Genomic DNA, 15,297 nt, shown 5'->3' on the forward strand with positions numbered 1-15,297 from the left:
GCCCCGCGACCCCGACTACGGATAAGCGTTTTAAGATGGATGGATGGATGAATCTTATACAAATTATACAAGAACCCCAGTCAAAATATTTTCATATCAATAGCCTACATTCGATTTTTTTTCACCCCAATGTGGGGTTCTAAGTTGTTTGAGAACCATATTGGACTACAATATATCCTTCCATTTTGTATACCGGTAGAATCCTTAGAGTATATACTAGTCTAAGGTATAGAATCCCGTATGTTTGACCTATTTTTTTTTATTTTTTTTTACAGTCTATGTGTTTGACCCACTAACACATTTTTTTTTTAAATAATTCCTTTGGCAACGTGACAAATGTGGGAGGAGTCCGAGGCGTTCAAAACAGTGGTGATTGTACCAGCCTCCTCCTCCTCCTCTCTGATTTTGTTTTCTGTCTCCTTGGTTTGCGCTTGTTTTGTTTGACCGTTTTTTTGGTCAATAATATAGGGCAAATATACATTTTATTTGGATCGCTGCTTGTTTATAATAATGCGGCTGCTCCGTTTGTACCCATCGCGCACAAACACATGTTCTACATTGTTGCGTTGACAGCGTATCCTTTTTGCTTGTTATTGCGCTTTTTAATATTTGGTGATCATGGACGACTAAAAGAAAAGCAGGATAAATGCGACTGTCGTCGAAGAAATCTCCTGCTTTTGAACTCAAAGAGGTAAGACAAGCTTCAACAAAAGAAATGTTGTTCACAGTCTGCAGAGATCATCAGCAACTGTTCGAGCCTTTCCTTTGCAGCTGCCTGTGCAGCTCGTAGCTTTATTATCCCGCCTAGCGTTAGATTCACTTTAACGCATAGGTTTATGATTCACAAAATGTATTAAAACACGACAATCGCTTATGTTTATAACTTTGTCGTTTACTCACGGACTGCTGTTTGCCTCAGGGGCAGTCTTCAAAAGTCTGGAAAATGGCGATGTTGTTTACCAAAATGAACGCGTATTTCCTGATTTGCTGTTGCGTCTTGATCAATAGGGGGCTTTATGAAGATGATCTCTCTCTGCTTTGGGATATGAAATGTCATAAATCGGGTTTTTCCTGTTCACTGTTATGCCTATACTTTAACGTCTTCATGTATAGCCAACGGACATCTTGGCGCCCTGTGCGTTATGTAAAATGTGACTGAAGCATTAATGCAAAGATTAACAGTTAACATGTCTGTTTAAAATGCAGTCTTTTAAAATAAAGCCAGTGCATCAGCTTCGATCACAATGCAAATCAAAAGGGTAATTATCTCAACTTGCTAACAGTTGCAATACACACGCAACGCGTGACCCATCCCACTATATCTATTATACAAACCGATCTACCAAACGTCAGTCATAGCTGTGTAATCACATAGATAATACACTTGTACATCACATCTATGATAGATGTGATGTACTTTTATTATCTACTTTGTCTGTATGCTCAGCATACAATTTGTACTTCAACTGTCTCTGTTCCTGTCCTGCTTTGTCTTGCTTGTTCTGTATGAGTTGGTAGGGACTGGAGACTGCTGATGGCTTAGGGTTGACAACAGTAGGCTACAGCAACTTGCAATGGGTCATGTCTATACAAAATTCACTACACCACCAAGATATCAAAATACTTTCTTAATGGTAACAAAGTCCACAATCACAAGACCAGAGGGAGTTCAACAAACCACGCGCAACCCATATTCGTCAAAAAACAAGGGATGTAATTCATTTAGCTCCACGCCCTACCAACAGCCATCAAGGAATGTGAATCCCTAGACTGAAAACTGCTCTCAAAGAGCACCTACGGACGGCTGCAATTCAAAACTGGCCCCTGTATAAAAGTCAAATCGTGGACCATAGCTACTGATAATAATAATAATAAACTTTATTTATATAGAACCTTTTATACAGAGTTGCAGTTCAAAGTGCTTCACAGGCAGGACAGAAATTAGGTACTTTACAGTTAGGTCATAACATATCAGACACAATACACTATTACACAGAGTATGCAAAAGATCATGAACATAAAGGGGAATAAAACCTATCAATCATATGCTCTTCTGGCTACATAATGTAGCTCGTTGTGCAAATGTACATATTCTCTGTGTGTGTGTGTGTGTGTGTGTGTGTGTGTGTGTGTGCTTAATAAAACTATAATAATATATGACACTGTTCACTCGTTCTCAATTTGGGGTACAATTGGACAGTTACAGGTCTATTTGGTTCCATTTGTATCCTCAGAGTTCATGCACTGACCTCCGTTAACTGAGCGTTTCCCTGTGCATCAGGTGTGCTTGCCCTGGGTGAAGCCTGGCCCGTGTCCTGGTACCGTTCCCCATGAAGAACCCAGCTGTAGCAGAGGGCCATCGCCTGGTGCTGCTGCTCCAGGATGCTCTGGTCAGGGAGGCACGCCTCTGGAAGGTCCCCGTCTTCAAAGGTGGATGTATCCAGGTATTGACCTTGAGACGTGTGCATTTGATTACATTATCCTGGAGAAGAGAGCCAGGCTTGGGGAGAAGGTCTCACCCTGGCTAGGAAGTACTTGTTTTAGACAGACTTTTTTTAGACTGCTTCATGTGTGCAGTCCTCTGATGTCGGTCATCTATGACTTTCTTACACTATGGAACTTATGATTGTTTTATTTCATTCCTTTTAAATCCAGGATAAGATGCCACTAAATGTCATAAAAAATCAAATAAAACCACATCACAATCCCTATTACAATGAGGGATGCACCGATGTATCGCCCACACATTGGTACCGACCGATATTTGACGTTATCTGTCAATATCGGTATTGGCAAATGAAACTGACATTAACCGATGGCAGTAGCCAATATTTATCTGTTGTTGATAAGCATATATTTTGCTGGCTATGTCGGTTATCCGGTAGCCAACCAAGCTGTAGATTCTGAAGATTTTGTATTGAAGATGTATTTGTTTCCCTGGCACAAAAGGGGGAAATAAAGACGACAAAAACTAAATAAACATATTGGTATCAGTATCGGCCACATTGCTATTTTAAACATCGATACCGTCCAATAATTTCCATATCGCTGCATCCCTAATTACAATATCCAAAAACCCAGTCGCGATATCTAGTCCGAGTAGTCTCATATATCACAATGCCGGTATATATTGCCAAGCCCAGGTTGTCGATGATAAACAATGGGATAAAGAGGCTTGTGAGTGCACTTAAACGGCATTGATGAAGACTAATGGTTGGTGGTTTCCCTTTCAGGGCACTGACATTTCTCTGTACGAGCAACAGGAAGTGATCCAGTGGCTTGGAGAGATGAGCAGGCTATTCCAGTTCTGTCCTGAGACGTTTGCGTTGGGAGCCTGCGTGCTCACTCGACTTGTGTCTACAGTGAAGGTATGTTGAGACACCATTTAACACCGTATATCCAATGCTCCACATTTTGTCCCCACGGTCTTTTGAGTGCTGATTGTAATTTAGTAAAATGAACCACAGATATCAGTTGATACCAGACTCAAGCAGGGCTAAGAGTTAGGCACACGCAGAACATGTCACAACAAATCACGAAATGCAGTACACAATGTCATGGAATGTCACAGCAGAGCGCTTGTTTTTTTGTTTTGTCTTATCTTAAAGATAGAAGGGGATTAATCCGTCTGATGAAGAAGCATAAATTGCACGTGTCAAGTCATTTTGTTGCCAAACTCTTGTTCCGCTTTTTTATTGTTTGTGGGAGTGGATCAGAGCTAGTAGCAACGATCGCACATCTCCACTTCTTAACAATATGTCTGGTGAACTATGGCATGGATGTACTGCTGATTTGAAATAGAGTCCTGTAATCTCACCAATGTTGGACCGCCGCATTTAATGTCCCTTTTAGAGACATATCGGTATTCGGTAGGCAGAGATCTGATCAGATCAAAGCATTAGATCAGTCCTCCAAGCAATGCTGCAAGATTATCACCCAGACTCTGTATTATATTAGCACGAAAAAAGGTAAATGTTTGAGTGGTAATTAACACGATATCCTGTGGGTTGGACACATCGATAAATCTTTACTATTCTTTTTTTTAACAGGCTCAACCAAAATACCTTAAATGCATCGCCTTCACCTCGCTCATACTGGCGGCGAAAATCAATGAGGAGGATGAGGTACAGTAGGAAGATATTACCCATGTTTGAGCACGACAATACTCAATAATGCTGTATCACTATACTAACCTAATGCTGGATAAGTGGCTCATGAAAGTATAATGTCTGAAAAAGAAAAAAATAAGTATGAGTGAGGCTAATTTAAAACAAGTTTTATTTGCTTCCCTTTTCATGGTGTCTGTTAAAACAGGTGATGGGCTCGGTTAAGGACCTGGTTGCGCAGAGTGAATGCAACTTTTCAACTGCAGAAATTCTTCGCATGGAGAGGATCATTCTGGACAAGCTGAACTGGGACCTGTACACCGCAACACCAGTCGATTTCATTCACATAGTAAGTTAGGATCAGACACATATAGACTGGCAAAAGAACATGTCTCTTTCTTTACACCAGAATTATACTTTGTTGCGCACCAAACATAAGGTGATCTATAAGCTCACAACACGACGCGACGTGTTGTGAGCTTGTAGACTGCCAATAACATGCAACCAAGTATAAATCAGGCCTTGGAGCTGGACCTGAGTTGTCAAAGCATCTCATACTACAGTAAGCACGCTTACGTGACAGTTAATCCCGATTCCCCACCCTGGGTCAAATAGACTGTAAGGTTTCTCTGGTTTGTTTTCAATGCTAGTTGCAAGGGGTGGGGTTGCTACAAAAGATGAAGGGAAGTTTGGGAAAACCACAAGAAAGAGTGTAATTTTGTTATTTACAGCTCGTTTTTAAACAAATGCTGAGACATCTTACAGAATTATTGAAATACTCTGACCCAGTTTCTGTCTTTTTATAGCAATGTTGTAGCTATGAGATGGTTTGTGAAATACTGGCCCTGTGGTCGTGTCTAAAAACAGCAATACAAAAAGCATAAAGACAAACATCTCATGCCTACATATAGGTTGCATCAAGATGGCTTTTACAAACCCTTACACCCAGCACCCACAAAGTTAAATTGGTCCTAATTGAGATTGTGCATTGATATTTTCTTGACACATCGTGACATCTCATCAAATGTACGGTATGTTGTCATAAATCCCATGCCAGTATTCTGCAATTGCATAAACAGCACGGCACATAATTAATACAAAGCACAACAGCAGTTGACAGGAGTTAGCCTGTCAAAGACCCTGATTATACGCCAGGGGCAAAGATCTGGACATGTTGCGAGTGAACAAAGCGACAACAAAGTGACATTTCAGTACTGGTCTGAATTAGAGCCAAGTCAATTTTGCCCCCCCGAGCCACATGAGACGGTAACTGCAAGCTTTCATCAAAAAATGCAAGCGCATGATAGGCCAAGGCACTTCAGTCTAACCGTTAACTCCTAGCCTTACTGCGTAAAGCGCAACCCTTCTGCCGTGCGGAGGTGTTCAGGGATAATAGACCATTTAGGCTGTATCGATCCCCTAGGTCCTACACTAATAAATGGGTGACTTGGGGTCATTGGCATAATTGATTCCATTGTTTAACTGGTTTTCATTACTGCTCTGCCAAAGCAGGTTTATCATTGGTACAAAGTCCCATTAGGTGTTATCAATTACATTTATGGCACAGTATTCTTAGACCGTACTATCCACAATTGGTGAACCTTCATAAAATATTGGTCATGCCACTAACAACCAAACGTATCAAACCACACCACCACAATCAACCATTGCATACATTAAATCTATGGTTTTCTCCATTTGTGCTATATTGGTTATGTTAGACTCCTGCAGGGGCTGTATTTTGCGTGTCTTAAGTACCAGGGCTTATTACTTAACTTAAGACCTGGAGGCGTGGTCAATGCCATTTGGCTATTCTGACTGGCCAAAGAGCATTGACCACGCCTCCAGGTCTTAAGTTAAGTAATAAGCCCTGGTACTTAAGACACGCAAAATACAGCCCCTGGTCTTGTATCACCAATTTAGTCCCATGACTGTACATAAATTGCTAGACCAAACTTGGCCAGCTCCTACATTTAAATGCTTGCAGAGATAAAGAATTTCCTCTTCAGGAAATTCACCCCATGAAGTTCCCCTCACTGTGAAATATTTATGCATTTAGTGGATCAGCAATCTGAACCATTGTAAATATCTGTTCTGGACCAGTAGAACCCCACCAAGTACCATGTGGATTTCTCTCCTGTAGAGTTGAAAGATTTTAAAAGCCACAATCTGTTGTCAAACACAGGCTTGGCAGGTGGTGGTGACACCCAAAAGGTCCAGATACAATGTGCAACTTTAGCTGAAGTTGGCATTTGAGCGGTTCAGTGCCTCATAATACTAATAAGGACAGGGCACTCTCAGCTACTGCTGTTATGGATTGTGTGTCTAATCTGACAGAAACACGTTCAAGGAATTATTGCAGTGAATGCATGAAGACCGATTCCACATCCTCCCAAAAAAAACACCATTGGCTATTACAAAATCTAAGAATAGTAGATTTCTCTTTGAATAAACGATACATTACAATATTCTAATAAAATAAAGATACAATTTCTCTTAATACCGTTGTCTAATAAATATGTGCACCTCTACCATGTCAGCATTACATTTCCAAAAGAAAATCACTTTGCATTTATGTAGGTAAAATAAAGTGTAATCCTCCATTGTCTTTTTAAAACGGCGATCAATAAAATCCATTTGTCAGACTTGCCAGTTGCCACCATGACACATTGATATATGAATTAGATAAGTAGATTATACATCTGTTTCAACAACCAGCCAGATATACAGTATATTAAGGCAGAATCAGCCATGTGATTCAACAACACTCCGTAATTATTATAGGAGTAATACTCTTGACCTAAAACCAATTGATCAAGTGATCAAATATAAATGCTCTTTGTTAACCATACCAGTTTGCCTTTCCTGTGTTTGTTTCTTCCATTGACCTTTGGTAGCGAGGTGAAGAGAGAAAGTTATTTAGAGAGGAGAGTGTCACATTTTCTGTCAAGTAGGAAGAGATTGTGGATGAATGAAAGGTGAGAAAACATGTGTTTGATGTCACATTGTTGAATCTGCCTTCAAAGAAATTCCATTCTGTCAAAATAAAATGCAATGGCTTTTGTTTTGCTACAATTAAAGTAAGGCGTACAATAGTAAGACTATTTTTCTCAGATACCGTATGTCCCATTGCAAGATTGCAGGTCGCACGCACACACACACAGTCTCTCACACACACACACACAAAATGCAAGGTGCAGCTTTCCAACAACTTTAACTGTCTAATGTACTCTCCACAAATCTTCCTTTGCCATCCTGGTTGGATTTCATAGTAATATGTTATCCTGAACACGTACAGAATTACAGACAAGCACTGCACGTTTCACTTACCATAATAAACATGTCAACAACACACGTGTGTGTGTGTGTGTGTGTGTGGGGGGGGGGGGGGGGTCTGTGTCGTCTCTGTACACTTATAATTACCCTTAGACCGACCTATTTGCTTTAAACTGCTGGGAGTCCAGTAGTTGATGCACACTAGGGAAAGGATAGAAGATTACGGAATGCATGGTGACATGAAAATGCAAGGTCATACATACAAGACAATCACATGACATGTCTTAAATATATACTCTATACTCTACCGTCCATAGATATGATCAACATGACTGTTTTATAGGGGTCTTTGGATACGAAATGGATGGCTCAAACGGACGAATGACAAGTTGAAGGTTAGGATGAGGATTTGACGTGGCTGTTGCAGGAGTAAAGAGGTTGAAAGATCTATCGTTAACAGACAACAGAAATGCCATGACGACAATGTCATTACGATGTCATGCTAAAATTTTTGGTCCCTTCTTCCATGTGCTCTCTCTCTCTCTCCCTCCCATCCAGTTCCACGCCATGCTCGTCTCCGGCCACCCGCACCTCATTCCGTCCATCGGCCTCGGCTCCGGCCGGGGCCGGTCAGGCTCGGACCCCGGTTCCGGTTCCGTCTCCCCCAGCCGCCGCGGGCCCCCGGGCCGTCAGAAGAGGCCCTCGGGCTTCCAGGTGGCGTTGTGGACCAGGCAGGTGCAGCACTGTATGGCCTGCCACCAGCTGTGGCAGTTCAAGGGCTCCACGTTGGCCTTGGCCATCATCACCTTGGAGCTGGAGGCGCTCACCCCCGACTGGTTCTCCATATTCACGGAGCTGTTGAAGAAAGCACAGGTGAGGGCATCGTAACACCTCGTCCGCACTGCCGGCGACGCACGCGAACGAGGACCTCCCATTAACCCATTTTGACCTGAGATCAGTTTTCTGAAAAAGCTATGTTTCTGTCAGTCGTTCTCCGATTTTTCAAAAATAGCAGACCTACAAGCTCATAGAGTGACGCGCTATGAGCTTGTAGATCTGCTATTTTCCAATAGCTAAAGCATAACATAATGCTAACACTGGGTTAAAATACACGTTTTTCAATGATTGTCCTGACGCACCGCGAGCGACAACGTGCCGCGCAGCGACGTCGCCCAACCCCTCCTATATTCGCTCGCAGTCTATTTGAGCGAGGCTTCATGGCCCTTAAACACTTGTGTTTGAGATCTACACGCTACTATTTATTAGGCATGTAACGATTCACTCAACTCACGATACGATTCGTATCACGACATGAGGTTCACGATACGATTTTTCATGATATTAAAAAATATATATATTTTAAAGAAATTTGTTTTTATTTTAGTAGTAGCAAGTAGCATTACTTTTGACAGTGCAGAAACATAATTGTCTTCCTTGATGAGCATCAACGACCATCATCACCTGGGCACACACAGCTCCCCTCTACAGTGCTCTACTACTGAAAGTGACTATCATTTCTCTCCAAAAGCACTTGAATATGATGGAATATGACTAAAGCCCCTAAAAAAAACGTCGGGTTTGATATCGATATACGATATATCGTTACATGCCTACTATTTATTAATTATTTGATTGGTTCAGGCTAAGTCGCAACGCTAATGGCCGACTCTCCACATCGAGACAGTTTTTCGTGCAATATCTCCGTCGGAACGCTCGCCTTGCCTGTGTAGATGAAGTGTAACACTCACAGGCCAGGTTGTGAGACACCCGCAGTAAATGACCCTCCAAGTGTCAAAAGGAAGTCCCACATTTCTCAATCACACCAGGAGTGTTTTTTGTGCGATAAATTTGCATCCCGAGTATATCCATTTCACACAACGCTAATATTACGTGGCAAGGATGTAACAATATTTTTGGTATCGCAATATTGAAAATGTCAGGATATTATCTTTTTGTTTGACCATCTGCGGGAGCTGTTAGCATCTACGCATGGATACTGTGTGGGGGGTGTTTTGAAAAATAAATTGAGGTTAGAACTGTGTAGCTTCTAGCTCAACAACAAACATCACATAACCATCTTAAATGTTGCATTACTATTGCTCGTTTGATCCAAAGCGCTTTACAGAGGAAGCCATGCGAGGCACCAACCTGCTCGTTGGGAGCTGTTGGTGTGAAGTGTCTTGCTCAAGGACAATTCGATACTAACCCTAACCCGATATTGAACCAGGAAACTGCGGCCGCTCTGAGCCACTGCCACCCCCCTCTTAACCGTTCATCCATTCCCTCCGCCGTCAGGTGGAGAGCAGCGAGTTCATCCACTGTAAGGAGATGGTGGACCAACATCTCAACAACCTGGAGTTCTCCCTTCCGCCCAACGCCGTCTACATCCTCAACGGCGCCCGGCTCCAGGAGGACGAGGCAGCACGGCACCGCCCCGGGCTCCACCTTCAGCGGGGGCGAGGGAGGGGAGGCTACGGCGGGCAGGGGGACTTGGAGTACTGCGACGGCTTTGGGTGTTTGTATAACGAGGGCATGGTGGCACCTGGTGCGGCGGAACGAGACGGCGGCGAAAGACCACGCAACACCCAACACGAAAACATCTCCCCGTGCCCACCTCTTCACCCACCCATGATCTAGCGGACGGTACACGTTTTATCCAAAGCTCTCGTCGCATCTTCCACTGAAGTGTGCTCTCGGTGGCACATTGAGGCAATGGAGAACGGTAGCGTTGCTAACACTTATGACTGTATATTGCCACGGCCGTTCATTATCATGACATTAATATTGTGATCACTCATCATGGGGCCCACTTGTTTTACCTCGCTTTTGGTCTTTAGTTCTCAGTTCCTGTTTTTCTGCTGCAGGCAGCACTGCCGGGTTCCATTGCCTCAAAATGCTATACATGCACTGCAGCCTTTTGATCTTTGAATCGTATGTACAGTATGTGGGGAGGGTGAGAGAGTTGGGAAAAGTTGTGTGTGAGTCAGGGGGAACTTGGAAGAGCAGTGCACACTAAAGTCGAAATGAGCAGAAAAACGGTTTCTCCCCCTTGGAGTCTAGCTCTACATCGACAACTGGCTGAAATGTGAATCAGTTGGAAGGCGTAGGGAGCATTATGATGCTATGTACAGTAAATTATACTTTAGTGTACACAGGACAGCTGCAGGTTTGATTGTGGACAGTGTATTTCATTCAAGTTGTCCACCCACCAACACTGCCATTGCTCTTCCGTCATTAGCTTTTTTCCATACCATTTGCCTTCTCTCCTAGTGAGATTGGATGTGTAAAGGAGTTTAAAGCAATTTGTGTTTTTCGAGTGTGAACAAGGCCAAGAATACCTTTTTTGAGAATGAGAAATTATCTTGTTTTGTTTGCTGTGAGGCATCTTGGTGCTTGTTAATCCCCCAGAGCTATTTAGCACTTTGTTATTAAGATAACCTTTTTTATATACATATAATTTTATAATTATATTTTTCAAGACTCACTTTTATTATTTTTAATCTTATTTCCTGTTACTGTTTAAGTTACACAAATTTGTCTACCAGCTTTTTACGACGGTGACCATGAAAAGAAAGCTTTAATTTCTTATGACTAGATGCTGCAAATATATTTTTATTTCATTAACACTTAGCTGGATTATTATGCAACATATCAGAAATGACATTAAACACCTACAAAGATGTTTAAATAAGCCACCTCAAGGGCCTGTGTTGATATACAGTAGGCTATATATAAATGGTAGTGCTGTTTTGTTAAATCATTGAGGTCAGAATCATGTTGTTGATTGCACTTTTTCAACACAGGCCCTGGGCCTTGATGTACGGAATGCATGTTAATGCGCTCTGGATACTTCCGCTGAAATGGAGACGCAGTCAAATGCTCGGCTACAAAGTGTCAAGTAGATCCATTGTTGTCGGAATCCAACCTGGAATAGCAAGCCTTCTATTTAAGCTCTATTTTCAACCTGGTGTCTCTATTCTGTGCAGGTTACCGTTTTTAAAATGGCAAAAATAGCCAAGCTACAATCTGTCATTTTGCAAAGATCGGGAAGCCTTGGGGCCAGATTCGAACCCCGGTCCATGTGGTTCACAAGGAACACATGGTCTGTGTGCACTATTTGCCTGAGCCACCAGGCACCTCCAAAGCATTTTTTAATACTGTATTAAGTCTATAGATAGTGGATTGGCTTAGTGCCCGTGCAACGCTTAGAGGAAATGCATGCAAACAAGTGTTAGGAGCATTTGAGTCTGCGGTCTCCGTTTCAGTTCCAGTTCCTGTGTCTTTAATGTGAATCGGTTAAGATACCTTGTCATCTTCATCCATGTTTCTGTTTAGCCATTCAAACTGGATTTTTAAACCAGCGACCAATGTAGAAGAGCTTTTTTGTTTTCATTGGTTACTTATTTCAGATAAGGCAGCTATATCCTTTTGACCACAGAAATAAAGCTTTGATAAAGCAAATGTTCAGAGACTGATTTTCTGTTTCCTCAAAAAGTAGTAAACTTTTACTTTATAGGATGTTTAGAATTATGACAAAATGACATTTGAGTAAATCTACCAAGGAGTTAAATGTATTCTTACTATAACTGACACGTTTTTGATGTTTTTAAATCTAACCGTTACAGCAGTATATTCTATAGTACAGTGATACTCAACCTCAGGCCCGAGAAGAAAAAAAGAAAAAAAAATCTGGAAAATGAAATAAAAATAAATAAATCTGAATGAAGTTATCTTTAATTACATTATTATAAGTAATACTATTAGAGTTGTACTATTACTCGAACGAAAATAAAAGCTTGGGGGGGGGGCAATGCAAATGAAAGACATATACTGTGTATCCTTATTCCCTGACATTTTATAGCTAAACGGACAGAATTCTATTTTATTTGAATGATGAAACCCAGCTGCCATTAATAGTTGGAAATGGAAATTGCGGAAATGGTGGAAATGGAAATTGCAGAAATTGCAGAAATGCGGAAATGGAAATTGCGGAAATGGTAATTGCGGAATTGGTGAAATGGAAATTGGGGAAATTAAGGAAATTGCGGAAATGGAAATTGCGGTGGTAATTGCGGAAATTGCTCTTCACTTATAGCTATCTATTTTCAGGTAGATTGTTTTATTTTACTCAGTCAGCCATATCACTACTCATTTTTTTTCATGAAAAAGGTCATAGCTGGGTAATCTATTTTCAGGCAAATTGTGTTTATTGTAGACAGACAGCTACTCATGGACAATTGGACAGGCAGGAAGGCAAACAGCTACTCATGGACAATTGGACAGGCAGGAAGGCAGACAGCTACTCATAGACAGACAGACAGCTACTCATAGACAATTGGGCAGGCAGGCAGAAAGATACGATTCTGGTGGTACAATACAAGTGTGGTTGCCTCGACCGCTAATATAGGACCCTCCCACAAATTTTGCTAGACAATTACAATGTCACGTCACCCCTGTGATCATTTGTAAGTAATTCGTTGGGGATTTATCCTCCAAAAAGCTTTTGTTTTGCAACAAATGGTTTAATTTTTCACATGTGTGGCACCCCCCCATGGGCGAAAATGGAATTGCTTTTGGAAGTGTAATTAAATAAAGACTTTAAATTTACTCAAATATTTCTCATCGCACATTCCAAATCTTAGTAACTAAAGCTGTTAATTATAGAAAGCTAAATATTTACCTCTAATTACTTTGTGGATTCTGATTAATAAAATACTGGTAAATGGATTATTATAGTTTAAGCATTCTGCATAAAATGACTACTTTTATATTTGGTATGGTAACAGTATACGTATTGGGATGACAATACCTTTTCATTTTTACTCAAGTAAATGTATAGTATTCATAGCATTTCTACATTCATGTAATGCTACTTTTCCTTAATTGCACTGGGGAGGAACCAGTCAGCCTCAGTCACTGGTATGAGAGACAAAGTGCTGACAAGGGCTCTCTAAGGTCGCATTCTCACCAGAGAGCTTTGCTGCGATTAAAACGAATCCTGCTGCGCATTTTCAGAAAGTGCGCTTCGTTTGGCAGGTGTGAAGGCTCTTTCGAATCCTAATGCGCAACAAAGAACCGCATTTTACTCCGAGCAAAAACGGGGGTTTCGCTTCGCTTCCAATCGCGCTTGACTACGATTCGGTGCAGGTGTGAATGCAATCCGCAGCAAATACAGGAAATGAAGCAAACATACGTCAGGCGGGTGAGGAGCTGAACACAGTTGGAGACGGAGAAGGCATATTTTACGCAGCGCAAAGATGTCCCGTTACCGTGGATAGACGTGGTCGAATGAGGAGAGTGGAGACTGAAGCCCTGATCGAAATGAGGACGAGTACATTAATCAATTGCTTAAGAAAACACAAACACTGCAGTGCAGTGTAATAGTATTATAGCCTACAGAATATTCTGTCTGTCTGTGCGTGCCGTAAACATGGAATGCTGTCACTGCGTGGGGACTAGTGGGGAGTAGGAACTTTCATCTCGATAAACTTGTAAACATTTTGCGCTGCTGTCTGTTATATCAGTGCGCTCAGCGCTGTGCCTCCATGCCCAAAAGAACAGTGCGTGCGTGGCTGCGTGCTTATAGTGAGAGCGAGAGAGGGGGGGGCAGTCCCAGACCGTCGGCACGACACATAATGCACGTTATGAGTATAATTATCACCATAGATTTATCATTTCACTGTGTAGGCTAGTTTATGAATGTAACACATTGATAAAGGTCCCCCCTGCTGCGTTTCCAATTGCTGCGGATCATGACAGTGTGAAGGCAAACCGTAGCCAATTAAATATGCAAGAATCCCATTTCTCCTCCCATACGCATTCGAGTCTACCGAAGTATTAGGTGAGAATGCGACCTAAGATGCTGCTGATTGACAGGTTTTATTCTTGAATAAATACCGGGGATCCAGTGTGAATTCCAGGAGGGAGTTGCATGCTGGCTGGTGTTCATCAGTTTGCGTTCACATGCAAGCCGGGGCAACCGTGCAGCTGTCAGGCTATCGTTCTGTTGGTGACGCACACGCACGCACGCACGCACAAGTCTTTCACTCACTTGCACTAACAAGCATGAAGACAAATGACGTGTTTTGCATTTTTATACACACAGGCTACAAACAGTCGTTCCGCCTTTTACAGATACTATAAGCCATGTCTCTTGCATACATTACACACACTTAAGCTAGTACAAACATACTGTAAAGCAGTGCTCTAACATGCACGCACACACACACCCCACCTTGGATAAACGGACACAGAAAACCATTTCACCCCCCCCCCCCCCCCACACACACACACACACACACACGGTCAGCAGTCCTGTAGTGAGAGCAATGTGGACATTGTTGATTTTCTGTCAGGATGTTTCACGTCTGTGGACCATTAGACAGGAGGAAATGCTGTACACATACTGTACGTCCTACACACGACTACACACTGCTAGTGTGTAGTCGTTAGTTGTTACCGTGGCGACAGACAGCTGGCAGCGGTTGGCCCTACAGAACTCTGTCACAGCAACAGTAGACAAGCTGCTGCTACCTCATACGTCTACATACTACACAACCACAAGCCGCGTGGTTGGCAGAGAACTGGTATTTTAGGCTGAGACTTATTTTGTTTTTGGAGAGTGACCTGGTCATAGGACAAGTAACCTTTAGCTCAAGTGTCCCATGTGTGGAAGAGAATGTGAGTAACGGTGTGAATGTGTGAGCAAGGTATGGGACTGAGTGACTGGGCAAGATATGCACGCATGCAGGTTGTGAATGTGACGTATGTTTAAGACCTGAGGCCGATTCGACTAAACACTAGGGTCCATGTGGTTATGTGTATGTTGAGAGTATACATAACATCATCTGCCTTCTTCCAGATTTAATTTCATTACAATAAAAATATATATAAAATAAAAGCCGTGGCATAGTGA

At 42.1% G+C, this 15,297-nt stretch overlaps 1 protein-coding gene across 1 annotated transcript; it reads left to right on the forward strand.

The window, feature by feature from the left end:
* The first annotated feature begins 417 nt into the window (after nucleotides 1-417).
* Nucleotides 418-11,979, forward strand: ccni2 (cyclin I family, member 2). The gene is made up of 7 exons (XM_080780403.1): nucleotides 418-691; nucleotides 2,282-2,444; nucleotides 3,234-3,368; nucleotides 4,050-4,124; nucleotides 4,315-4,455; nucleotides 7,941-8,255; nucleotides 9,678-11,979. The coding sequence occupies exons 2-7, from the start codon at nucleotides 2,331-2,333 to the stop codon at nucleotides 10,017-10,019; spliced, it is 1,122 nt and encodes a 373-aa protein (XP_080636529.1). The 5' UTR covers nucleotides 418-691; nucleotides 2,282-2,330; the 3' UTR covers nucleotides 10,020-11,979.
* Nucleotides 11,980-15,297: the final 3,318 nt, after the last annotated feature.

The sequence above is a fragment of the Protomyctophum bolini genome, assembly GCF_963924005.1.
Source record: "Protomyctophum bolini genome assembly, chromosome: 13".
In the NCBI taxonomy this organism is placed as follows: Eukaryota; Metazoa; Chordata; class Actinopteri; order Myctophiformes; family Myctophidae; genus Protomyctophum; species Protomyctophum bolini.